The 12,817-nt window shown below is 47.2% G+C and overlaps 1 protein-coding gene across 7 annotated transcripts in view; it reads right to left on the bottom strand.

Annotated features, from left to right (window-relative positions):
- PALM2AKAP2 (PALM2 and AKAP2 fusion) overlaps positions 1–12,817 on the bottom strand; it is a 593,877-nt gene that overhangs the window by 510,162 nt on the left and 70,898 nt on the right. For 2 of the 7 annotated variants that reach the window (XM_051852118.3, XM_070047110.2), the window contains exon 1: positions 9,058–9,156. The exons of the other annotated variants lie outside the window; for them this stretch is intronic. In XM_051852118.3, the coding sequence (XP_051708078.2) occupies positions 9,058–9,062 (5 nt within the window). In that variant the 5' untranslated portion in view covers positions 9,063–9,156. Of the gene's footprint in view, positions 1–9,057; positions 9,157–12,817 lie in introns of those variants that run through there. 7 annotated transcript variants of the gene reach the window in all.

Genomic DNA, 12,817 nt, shown 5'->3' with positions numbered 1-12,817 from the left:
GATGGAAGACCTTTCTCTCTGTCTCTCCCTCTCTGTGTCTGTAACTCTGCCTCTCAAATAAATAAAATCCTTTAAAAAAAAAAGAGTAAAATTTTTATTAAGCCAATGGACAACCCTAAAAGGTGATATATACCTCATCAGCTCTTCTTTGGCTTTTGAATTTCTGAGTAAGAAGGGGGTTCAGGGAGGCCCAGGGTTAGAATATTGAGAAATGAATGGACAAGTCATGGGAGAAATCTGAGTGGAGGGAGGGGCTGGCTTCATACCAGGTTCACACAGGAAGTGACACTGACAGACAAACTGAAAACCTGCACACAGAAGAATAGTCTGGAAGCAAGAGATGTAGGGAAGAAAAGAACAGCCACAATCACCTTTGCTCTCTGTGGCTTTGTGGATGCTAATGTCAACTAAACAGAACTAAGCAGGGATTAAAGCAGCACCAGCATAAAGATACTTGCTCATCCCAACACACACACACATGCACACACACACACAGCACAGGTGTGCCATCTGTCTGCAAGATTGCTCGCTCACTACAAGGCATTTTTTAACAGGAGGTATTGCAGATTTATAAGGAAATCGTATAACATAAAAAATCCAATCTAAAGGCATTGTCAGGGTGGGCATTTGGTGCAGCAATTAAGACATCGCCTGGGATACCCACATCCCATCTTGCAGTGTTTGGTTCAAGTCCTGGCTATTCTGCTCCTGATGCAATTTCCTGCTAGTGTGCACCCTGGGAGGCAGCAGATAATGGTCCTAGCAGTTGGTCTCTGCCATCCATGTGGAGATCCAGATTGAGTTCTGGGTTCCTGAATTCAACATGGCTCAACTCCTATTGTTGCAGACATTTGGGGAGTAACAAGAATACGGGAGATCTGTGTGTGTGTGTGTGTGTGTGTGTGTGTGTGTATGATGTGTATCTGTGTCTTCCTTTCAAATAAATAAATAATAATAAATTCAACGTCTTTCTCCATCACTGTCTCCATCCCTTCTATTTACTCTTTGGCACACAGCAGGTTTGGATAGAATTACCACTCTCTGAAAACGTATAGTAAATGGAAAGCTTTCAACATGCTTAGATTCTATATGAACAGGTGTTTTTTTAAGAAAAGGAAATATTTGGGCCGGCGCCGCGGCTCACTAGGCTAATCCTCCGCCTAGCGGCGCCGGCACACCGGGTTCTAGTCCCGGTCGGGGCGCCGGATTCTGTCCCGGTTGCCCCTCTTCCAGGCCAGCCCTCTGCTGTGGCCAGGGAGTGCAGTGGAGGATGGCCCAGGTGCTCGGGCCCTGCACCCCATGGGAGACCAGGAAAAGCACCTGGCTCCTGGCTCCTGCCATCGGATCAGCGCAGTGCGCCGGCCGCAGCGCGCCGACCGCGGCGGCCATTGGAGGGTGAACCAACGGCAAAGGAAGACCTTTCTCTCTGTCTCTCTCTCTCACTGTCCACTCTGCCTGTCCAAAAAAAAAAAAAAATAAAAAATAAAAAAATAAAAAAAAGAAAAGGAAATATTTATAAGCAAATAGCAGATAAGTATATTTCAGAGAAAAAAGTATAATAAATACAAGAATTTTTCTCTATATATTCGAAGAAAGTATGACTCCCTTAAAAATAAGCATGGAGGGGGGCCGGTCCCATGGCACAGTAGGTTAATCCTCCACCTGTGGTGCCAGCATCCCATATGGGTGCCGGTTCTAGTCCTGGTTGTCCCTCTTCCAATTCAGCTCTCTACTATGGCCTGGGAAAGCAGTAGAAGATGGCCCAAGTCCTTGGGCCCCTGCACCTGCATGGGAGACTGGAAGGAAGTACCTGGCTCCTGGCTTCAGATCAGCGCAGCTCCAGCTGTTGCGTACATCTGGGGAGTGAACCAACGAAAGGAAGACCTTTCTCGCTGTCTCTCCCTCTCACTGTCTGTAACTCTACCTCTCAAATAAATAAATAAAATCTTTAAAAAAAATAAGCATGGGAGTGGGTATTTTGGTGCAACAGGTTAAGCTACCACTTGTAACAATGCATTCCATGTGAGCACCCATTTGTGTCCTGGCTGCTTCACTTCTGATCCAGCTCCCTGCTAATGTGCCTGGAAAGGCAGTGGAGGACGCCCCAAGTAATTGGGGCCCAGCCAACCACCTGGGAGACATGGATGAGGCTCGCGGCTCCTGGCTTCAGCATGGCCCAGCCCTGGCTATTGCAGCCATTTGAGTAGTGAATCAACAGATGGTTCACCCCTTCTATCACTCCTTCTCTGTCTCAGTAACTCTGCCTTTCAAGTGTGAAGAGGGCTAGTAGAGTCAGGAAATAAATTGATGATAAGAATAAAACCATTGCAAACATGAAAACTTCGTAAGAATCAAACAGGAGCTGGTGCTGTGGCATAGTGGGTAAAGCCACCACCTACAGTGCCAGCATCCCATATGGGCGCTGGTTCAAGTCCCGGTTGCTCCACTTCCAATCCAGCTCTCTGCTATGGCCTGAGAAAGCAGTAGATGATGGCCCAAGTCCTTGGGCTCCTGTACCCATGCAGGAAACCCAGAAGAAGCTCCTGGCTCCAGGTTTCAGATCGGCACAGCTCCAGCCATTGCAGCCAACTGGGGAGTGAACCATTGGATGGAAGACCTCTCTCTCTCTCTTCCTCTGTGTGTGTGTGTGTGTGTGTAACTATGACTTTCAAATAAATATTTAAAAAAACAAGAATCAAACAAATATTGCTAAAAACACAAAGTTAATTACCTAGAGGACAGATTTTAAATGCAATAAAAAACTTCTGAGAAAAATCAAAGAAATAAATAAAAACAGTTTAAAATTAATCACTTAGAGGATATAATTATTAGATAACAGAACAAATGGTTCTGTTTTCACTGAAAGTCCAGAAGAAAGTATAGAAAACAAAGGAAAATGTAACATTTCAGATCAAAGGAACTACCATTTTTCAGGAAAAATAAACACAAGAACTTGCAGTGAGAAATACCATGGAGAAGTTATAAAGTTTTGGGTATATAAAAGTAATTCTATCAGCACCAAGGCCAGAAACCAAAACATAAAAATTACAGACATATGGAGGAGGGAAAGCAAGCTAACTACACAGAAGAAACAATCAGACTCACTCAGACTTTGCCAGAGCATTAGGCAATGCCAAAACACAATGCAAGAATTTCTTCTAAAAAATGTGATTTGTTTAAAAAGATTTATTTATTTCATTGGAGAGGAAGAGTTAGAGAGAGAGACAGAGAGAGGGAGAGACAGAGACAAAGAGATCTTCCATCTGTTGGTTCACTCACCAAACGGCTGCAACATCTGAAGTTGGGATGATCCAAAGCCAGGAGCCAGGAGTTTCTTCCAGGTCTCCCACATGGGTCCAGGGCCTCAAGCAATTGGGCTGTCTACCCAGGCGCATTAGCAGGAAGCTGGATTGGAAGTGGAGCATCCAGAGCTAAACCAGTATCCATACAGGAGGCCTGTGTCACCAGGTGGCAGCTTTACCTACTATGCCACAGCGCCAGCCCCAACACAATTCCATAATTTTATGCACATCCAACTTATTGTTCATGGAAACAAGAAACATTCAGAATTTAACACCTCTGTGCTCTGTTTGAAAATGCTTTTCCAACTAAACAGTAATTCCAAACACAAAGCTCAAAGAAGAGCATGCCATTGAGGGCAGGGCTTGGGGGTGATCTGATTCCATTGAGCTCCATGGCTAACACTAAGCCCAGAAAACCTGGTTCTGCCTCAAGACCTTTGCAAATGCTCTTCTGTCCTCTGCCTGACTCACCCCCTAATTTTTTCTCAAGCTCAGCACCACAGAAACCTGTTCTCTAACAATTCTGTCCAAAAGAACCCTTCTCACCACTCCAGTGTTTGCTTTCAGTCCCAGCATCTATCCTTGTCTGATAGTACAGGGTACTTGTATCTGTATGGTCTGCCTGCTCTCCTAGAAGAGATGCTGCATGAGGGTGGACCTCTGTCTTTTCTTCCATCCACTGCTATATTCTCAATGCTTGGAAGGGTGCCTGGGAGGAAGAAGGCACTCAAAAACTATCTGTTGATGGAATGGAATGAAGTTCAAAAATCTCACAAGTTAAAATACCTAGAAGATGGGACTGGCACTGTGGCATAGCGGGTAAAGCCTCTGCCTGCAGTGCCAACATCCCATATGGGCTCTGGTTCGAGTCCTGGCTATTCCACTTCCAATCCAGCTCTCTGCTGTGGCCTTGGATAGCAGTAGAAGATGGCCTAAGTCCTTGGGCCCCAGCACCCACATGGGAGGCCCAGAAGAAGCTCCTGGCTTTGGATTGGCACAGCTCCAGCCGTTGTGGCCAACTGGGGAGTAAACCAGCAGATGGAAGACCTCTCTCTCTCTCTCTCTCTCTTCCTCTCTCTCTCTCTCTCTGCCTCTCCTTCTCTCTGTGTGTAACTCTGACTTTCAAATAAATAAATAAATCTTAAAAAAGATACCTAGAAGATGGAAAGCTGACAACATAAGAACAACAAATGGCAAGTGGAAGGTGAGGTGATGGGCATTCAGGCCCTCAATGCTGAGAGTAAGGAATCAATCGATCAAGTCTAATTTAACCAAAACAATTACTGGATCACTTTGCATAGTTAATGAGATATTTTGCTTAGCCTCTGTCAGTGATTCAGTATCTTCTGGAATCGAGATCAATGTTTGCATTTTATGGCTCAATGGTGCAAGCCGAGTTACTGACAAAGCAGTGGGGGAAAAAACATCACAAACTGTGACCAAGGTAGAGTGATCACGTAAAGTCAGACTGCTCAGCGGCAGGTGCTGTAGTGCAGTGGGTTAAGCTGCTGCTTCGGACATCCACATCCCATACCGGAAGGCCTTGGATCAAGTCCCACCTCTACTTCCTACCCAGCTTCCTGCTAATGTGGACCCTGGGAAGCAGCAGGTACTGGCCCACATACTTGGGTTCCTGCTATCCCATGGGAAACCTGGATGGATTTCCTGGCTTCTGGCTTGAGCCAGCCCTGGTTGTTGCAGCATTTAGGGAGTGAACTAACAGATGAAAGATCTTTTGATCAACATTGCTCTCTCCCTCTATATCTATCTCTCTGTTTCTCCCTCTCTCCATCTTTCTCCTTTCATTAAATAAGTAAATAAATGTTTTTATAAAAAAAGTTGGACTAGTCAAGTACAAACATTCAGATATAACCATGGCTAGCATCTTTAAAGATTTGGGGAAACGGGCTCTCAAATGTTTGCTGGTAATGATATAAAGTGATACAACATTTTTTAAGGCACTTTGACACTAACTAGCAAAATTTATAATGTACATATTCACATACCCAGCAGCTCCATTTCTCGAAAAGGACAGTCAGATTCATTTTCAGGATTTACAAGCATGTTCATTGCATAAAAGAAAAAATGGAAACAAACCTAAATTTCCATCAAGGAGAGGTTGGTTAATTATATTCCAAAGGCAAGTTCTAAGCAGCTAATAAAAGTAAATGAAGAAAATGTGTATATATTCATGTGCAAGGACACTTCAAAAAGTTCACAGAAAACAGAATCAAGAATAAGTTTATTTTGGTGCAAAAACATTTGAAATCGATGCATAATTTCATGATATGCATGATATGCATGTTTCATGAAATTTTGCAGACTCTCTCATGGAAAAGTACACACAATCTAAAATGAAGTAGAAAAAGTCACAGCTACTCCGCTTCTTATCCAGCTCCCTGATAATGCAGAAGATGGCCCAATGACTTAGGTCCTTGCCACTCATGTGGGGAACCCAGATGGAGTTCCTAGCTCCTGGTCTTCAGCCTGGCCCAACCCTGGCTGCTGTGGCCATGGAGGGAGTGATCCAGAGGATGGATGATCTCTTTCTCCACATCTCTCTGCCTCTGTTACTCTGCCTTTTGAATAAATAAATTGAAAAAAATAAAATCTAAAGTCTCCACCCAGACTACCCTGTACTCTCTGGTCTATTCTTGCCTGGTTCTTCAACATCATCTCTGGATCGTCTCATTCCCAAATTTGCAGCCACATTAATCTTCTTTCAGTTCTTTAAAACTGTCGGGATGTCTCCTGCCTCAGGACCTTAGCACATGATGGTATCTCAGCCCAAAATGCTTTTTTACTCTGCTTCTCACCTAGCCAACTCCTAGTCACCCTTTAGCTCTCACATTAAAGATCAGTTTTCCAAAGACGCTTCTCTGACTGCCTCTCTAATCTACCCTGTGTCCTCTTCCTATTATTTTCCCTGCATTATTTCCCTTCATGACATCTATGGCAACTTTTATTTCATATTCACCTGTATTTACTGGCTATACATCTATCCCTTCATCAGACTAGGAATTCCACATGGGGGAATTATGACTGCTTTGCTGACCTGTGCTAATCGCAATAAGTATTTGCTGATTTGATGAAAAAATAAGTGAATTTTGATCCCTTTTAAAATTAATTTTTCATAAATACCACCTGTACACAGTAAGGGAGACTGAAGTCCCATCTCATTCATATTTGAGTGGACTGTCATCCTTCAAATGCAACTTTTTTAAATGATTACTTTTCATCTACTTGAAAAGGAGAGAGAGAGAGAGAGAGAGAGAGAGAGAGAGAATCTTCCATTAGCTGGTTTGCTCCCTCAAATGCCTGCAACAGCCAGGACCAGGTTGAAGCCCGGAGCCTAGAACTCTATCCAGGTCTTCCACATGGGAGGTGGGGAACCAAGCACCTGAGCCATCATCTGCTGCCTCCCAGGGTGCGTCAGTAGGAAGCTGGATCAGAATCGGCACTCTGATATGGAATGCAGGTGTCCTAAGCAGCAGCTTAAAACAATGCGCCACAACACCAGCCCCTCCCAGGAGACTTTGAGAGGGTTTAGACTGAGGAAAGGACAGGATTTGACAGAAAATGTTGAGGACTCAAGGGAAGACAGAAAAAGGTAGTGCTCTAAAAGGGAGGGAATCAAAGATTCTCAAAGCTAAGTATATTAAGGAAGCGGAGCAAGTTGGAAGTTGGGGAGGTTAACTGGAAGATGAAGCAGACTTTAGAAACCCAAGGGCAAGTTGTGCGGCTTGAGGCAGTGATCAGAATCCTGCAGCGGCAGAAGAAGAGGGCAAAGAGGAAGGCTTTTGTTCACAGGGAGTGCCAGGTGTGAGGTAAGCCCACCTGGAACAAAATGTTAGGTGGAGACTGAGCCTGAGCGGGATTAGGGGCAAAGTCTCAGGAAGTCAATTTCCCATGGTTAGTGAGCACTCAGATGCTAAGCTGGAGAGACATACTTATGTATGGGCTACTGATGTGAGAGTGCAAAGATGAAAGTGATTCACAGACCCCACCCCCACGTCTCCTGAAGGGCACGGTGCACGCTCAGGGGAGACAGAGCAGGCCCAGTTCTGCTCTGTGCCCCCGAGCCTGCTGTGTTTTCTGATGGACTGTCCACATCCATGAGGGAATCTTGGGAATTGTGTGACTGGGTTACACTTTGCACCTTGTATTTGCTTATAAATGGCCTGGGGGGAAAAACAGCTTGGTGTCAACATGAGACCCAGTGAAACGTCACTGAATAAGGCTGGAGACCATAGTAATGATAACGGGTAATACTAACAAATCCAATGCTAACAAATCACAGATGATGTTGATGGCACATGCTGTGTGGCCAGGCTCTGTTCTAAAATCTCTCCATGGATCAACTTATTTAATCTTCACCAAAGTTGCATGAAACCATTGTCATTACCATTCCCATTTTCCAGATGGGTAAAATGAGGCCCAGAGAAACATCATGAGATGAAGTGTCAAGGGATTCACACCCAGACAACCTGACTCCAGCATCCTGCTGTTAAGCATGACATCGGTTCTTTAAGTTTCTACAGACCTTACAGTTTACAAACCCTTTAGAAGAGATGCAAACAGTCTCATTAACCTTTCAGAGTGACCATGGAATATCTTTGTCTCAAATATGCAAAAATGGAAACTGAGGCTTGGAGAGATTAAATAACTGAGATAGGAAACAAACAGCATTATAGCACTGGGCCATGCAGAGCTGGAAATCCCCAGTCCCTGGTCCTACAATACCATGCCACCTCTCACTCAGCAGTTTTGCTGGTAGGGATTAAATTGCATTTACACCATCAGATATGCAGGGGGATAAAAGCTGCCTCCAGGGTTTATTGAGTCTGGCCCAAAGCTCCTGATACCTGAAAACATGACATTATCTCCAACCTGAAATAAGATTTCATAGGGCCTCAATGTCAGGGAGTATCCGTGGGAAGAGATGCTGACCGAGAGGGAGCAGCATCGAATAGCTGGCTCCAGATGTGACCCTTTCTCGGAGCGGCTGGCCATCCCCTGGCATGACCAAGAAGCAGGGATGCAAAGGCAGAGCAGAGAGGGACCCACATGCGGGGCCCCGCCTTGTGTCTCTGGCAAACGCCTCTCCTGTCTTCACGGCCACCCGTCCCCACCCTTCCCATGCCATGCCCACGGGTGCCAAGCGAGGTAATCCAACCCCTGGCTGCTGCTACTTCGCTTCTGTCTCATTTATCCATTAGCGCAGAAGCAAATCAATTCTTCCAGGTCCTCTGATGGTTTGTAGCAGCCAGGACATTGCAGCCCTGACTCCTGGGAGCCGCGAACTCATCATTCTCCGGTGTGCGCTTCGCACAGAACCACAGTTGCCGGCGATCCGCAGTGACCCCCACCTCCACCCCTCCCCCATACCTAACTGCAGTCTGGCACTGCTGACATGGTTAGCGATGGGAAGTCACGGCCATCTCAGCCAACTCCCCGAGAAGCCGCAGCCCGGGGCAGGGGAACCTCCAACGTGCCTTAGCGACCTCATCCCGCGGGAGGCCCCGCGGGCCAGGGGGCAGCCGCACCAAAACCACGCATCCCCGGGCTCTGCCCGCTGCCTTCTGCATCCAAGGGCCGCTGCTATAGAAACGCCGGGCGCACACCCCGGGGCTGAAACGCAACACCGTGCTGGACTGGGACCTGGGCGGGGAGCAGCCTGCGGCCTCGGTCGCCATGGCAACCTGCCGCGCGCAGAGGGCCACCAGCTACGCGGCTGCGGCGCGGGGATACTCACTCCATCGCGGGCTCCGGATGGCCGGGCGCGCTGCTGCGGGACTCGCCTGCGCTGCTTGCCTCTGCCGGAGCCGAGCGCTCTGGCCGCGCGGCTTGCGAGGAGGAGCCGCCTCCCCTCCCCACCTCCCCACCCTCCTGCACCCCTCCTCCCCTGGAGCGTTGAAAGTGAACGCTCAGGCTCTCTGAGCTCCCGGCCTGCGAATAAAACGGGAAGCAATTGGATAATGTGGTTCGCTGGGCGCTAGACAAGCCACTCCACTGCTGGGCTCCGGGGAGGGAGCACGCCGGCAGCTGCGCTCAGTGCCTTAGGCGCCAGGTGCGCCCGCGGCTCCCCTGGGACAGGGCTGAGGGGAGACGCGTGGGAGGGGGAGAGGGGCGGCTGCAGAGGGTGGCTCAGCCCAGAGAGCGTCGGGAAAGGAAAGGATGCAGCCTGTGGCAAGGTTGCAGGTCTCGCTGCTTGGGAGTGGCAAGATGTGTGTGGCCTCTGCCAACAGCAAGGACTGCCCGTGGTGGGCTGGGCAGGGGTTCGCAAACGCCATTGTGCAGGCCCCGCAGGCATCCGTCTGAGTTTCTCCAGGAAAAGTCCCGCTGCTGCGTTGCGGCGCATTAATGCGGTGGCTTCAACACAAGGGTGGCCCCACGCCCTTCTCCCATCACTGCTGATTCTGCCATTCCCACCTGCTGGGAAGAGCTGGTCCAGCATTACTTTCCCTGGTCAGGTTTTTGAAAACAATAGACGTGTTGAATATGGTTTCCCAAACGACCACGCCCCAACCCGCAGCACTGAGGCCCCATGGGGCGTCTGTCCCTGTCACTGGCCTCACACCCCCGCCCCAGAATCCAGTTCTAACAGTTTCCAGAGAGGGAACCTGGTTCCCACCCAGGTGCCCTGCACCTGCTGCAATGGAGAGCAGATGAGCCGAGAGTCAGGCTTCCCTTGTGTCTTAGGGTCCCTCTGGGAGGTGCTGTCCACTGGGTGCTGAGAAACGCAGGCTTGGCCATCACAACCCCCCACCCTGATGGGGCTCCCAAGGCCGAGTAGACAGGCAGTGCCCAGAGGAAGAAAAACAGAGGCTGAAAATATTGCTATTTTTAAAAATCAAGTGATGTTTTAAAAAATCAAGTGATAAGATATGGTGGTGAACATTCTAAAATGAATTTCCGATGATTGCACAACTTTGTGAGTTATCTGAAAACTGACTTGTGTTCTGGGTGGATTTTATGGTTAGTGATTTATATCTTTAAATAAAGCTGTTTTTGAGAAATGCTCTAATGGAGAATGAAAGGAAAGTGGATCTGCTTAGGAAAGGCTCTGGGGGTGCTGATCTGAAAGGAGACAGGACCAATGAAGGCAGGCACCAGGAGGCTGGGACACTGGGCCAGGCAGCAGTGTGAAAGCTAGAGATGGAAACAGCCCTGTGTGTCCAAAGGCAGCAGTGACAGACAGCAGGGCAACCTATGACCCTGCTCCCTCTGGAAAATATCCACGAAAACTGACTGTGGATGGAGATTCCTGCTCAATGCCAAGTTCCCCTTTGGGGAGACTCTACTATGAACTGGGAGCTCATAAAACCTTCCCACAAGCCACGGCCTGGTAGCTCCCGGTAGCGGATAGGATTAAGCTCAGGTGTAAGTGATTGTGGGGCTTAAACAGGAGAGACATTTGCTTTTCTACTTCTTAAAAGTTCAGAGAGAGGCAGTCCTGGGCCAGTTTAGCAGCTGTACTCCCCTTCAAAGAGCTAAGAGACCCAGTCTCCTTGTGTGCTGTATGTGGTCTCCCTTCCTGAAGTCATTTCATGCCCCACATTGGATGCTTCGGTTCCAGGCATCATGTCTGCATTCCAGCCATCACAAAAGTGTAAGGAGCAAAGAAGAACTGACAAAAGAATCCTGCCACTGCCTTGAGGAAGGCCAGAATCAGTCACATGACCATGTTCTGTTTCCAGGGAGACTGGGCAAAGCAGTGTTTGCTGTGCATGGTTATGAGCCTCACCAAAAATTGGAAACTTAATTTCCATTGAAGATGAAGGAAATGCGTGTTGGGAGATAATTATGTCATTTGCAGACTCCTAAGTCCCTAGTATCCTGGCTTCTGCCTCCCCATGCTACTGCCATTGCTTGCCATAAAGTCCCAATGCCCAATGCAGTGAGCTTGTGTTGGGCCTATTCTTGCATGATTTATTAGCAGCATTTGGCATCTTGTATTTTTCACCTGAAGTCAGGCTATGGAGGCATAACTGACATCCAGTAAGGTTTAGCCCTTTCATCTGTACAGGTCTACGACTGTGGTGCAGACAAGCAACCTCCACCACAGCCAAGATATTACATTGCCCTCATCCAAACAGCCCCTTCCTTCAATGCACTCCTCCTACCTGCAGCTCCTGGTAGCCACTCAGCTGATCTCCGTTTCCATGGTCTTGCTTTCCCCAGAATGTTGTATAAATGGAATTAGGATTGTATACAGCCTTTCCTGTTTGCTTTCACTTTGCAAATGCCTTTGAGATCCCCATGCTGAGTTTTTAGGTAGGTAGTTCCTTTTTGATGTTAAGTACTATTCCATTGTACAGACTGTCACCATTTGCTTCTCCATTTATCAACTGGTGGATACTTCAATGTTGTTTCCAATTTGTGGAGCTTATGAATAAAAACTGTAAGCATTCACATACAGATCCTCATGTGGCAAGTATTTTCATTTCTTATGCTTACATGCCTGGGATCACTTCTTCCAGTTTGAAACACTGTCTTCTGTGACATCAGCATATCACAACCCTAACTATCCCTTCTATTTGTCTCTGCAGTCTTGGAGTTCTGTAGGGTTCTAGTTCATCTCCCTTCCTTCCTTTCTCACTGCACAGACCCTTCCTGAGCAATTCCAAATCTTTTCAAAGCCTACTCCAGATCAATGGCCTGCTACAAATTTTGTTTAACTTATGTTAGTATGAAATTCACAAGCAAAAACAAAGTCTTAAAGCTCACGGTCTAAAAAAAAAAAAAAAAAGAGCCAGCTCTATGAGAAACACCCAATAAGATATTTTGTTTGTATTTATTTATTGCTTGAAACAAAGAAACAGGGAGACAAAAAAAATCTTCTACCTGCTGGTTCAATCCCCAAATAACCACAATGCTGAGAATCGGAAGTGGAGCCCAGACTCAAATCCAGGCACTCCAATTTGAGATACAGGCTCCTCATGCGGTGTCTTAACTGAGATTTTCATATAGGCATAATGCCTAAGTTTTAGAACAGGAGCTCTGAAGCTGGGGACTTTGAATGGTTCTCAGGGATCTTCGAGATTCTGGGCAGAATTATAAAGTGAGAGAATGAGCATGTGGGAGATAGAGAATGGAAGTCCACACCTTTTACCAGGATGTCAGTGTTCTCTGATTCAAAACAAACAGGGGCCAGCGTTGTGGTGTAGCAGGTTAAGCCTCCGCCTGGGATGCTGGCATCCATATGGGCACCAGTTCGAGTCCTGGCTGCTCCACTTCCGATCCAGCTCTCTGTTCATGCATCTGGGAAAGCAGAGGAAAGTGGCTCAAGTCCTTCTGCCCTTGCATCCACATGGTAGACACAGAAGAAGCGCCTGGCTCCTGGCTTCAGATTGGCCGAGCTCCAGCCATTAGGGAGTGAACCAGCAGATGGAAGACCTCTCTCCTCCTCTTCTTCCTCCTTCTTGTCCTCTCTCCATAACTCTGCCTTTCAAACATCTATATAAAATCATGAATGTTGAATTAAAAAAAAAAAACTCTAACTGTTCTGAGCT

The sequence above is a fragment of the Oryctolagus cuniculus genome, chromosome 1 (assembly GCF_051225735.1).
Source record: "Oryctolagus cuniculus isolate XC-2025 breed Fujian yellow rabbit chromosome 1, ASM5122573v1, whole genome shotgun sequence".
NCBI classification, from domain to species: domain Eukaryota; kingdom Metazoa; phylum Chordata; class Mammalia; order Lagomorpha; family Leporidae; genus Oryctolagus; species Oryctolagus cuniculus.
This window is presented reverse-complemented; position numbering and strand designations above follow the sequence as displayed.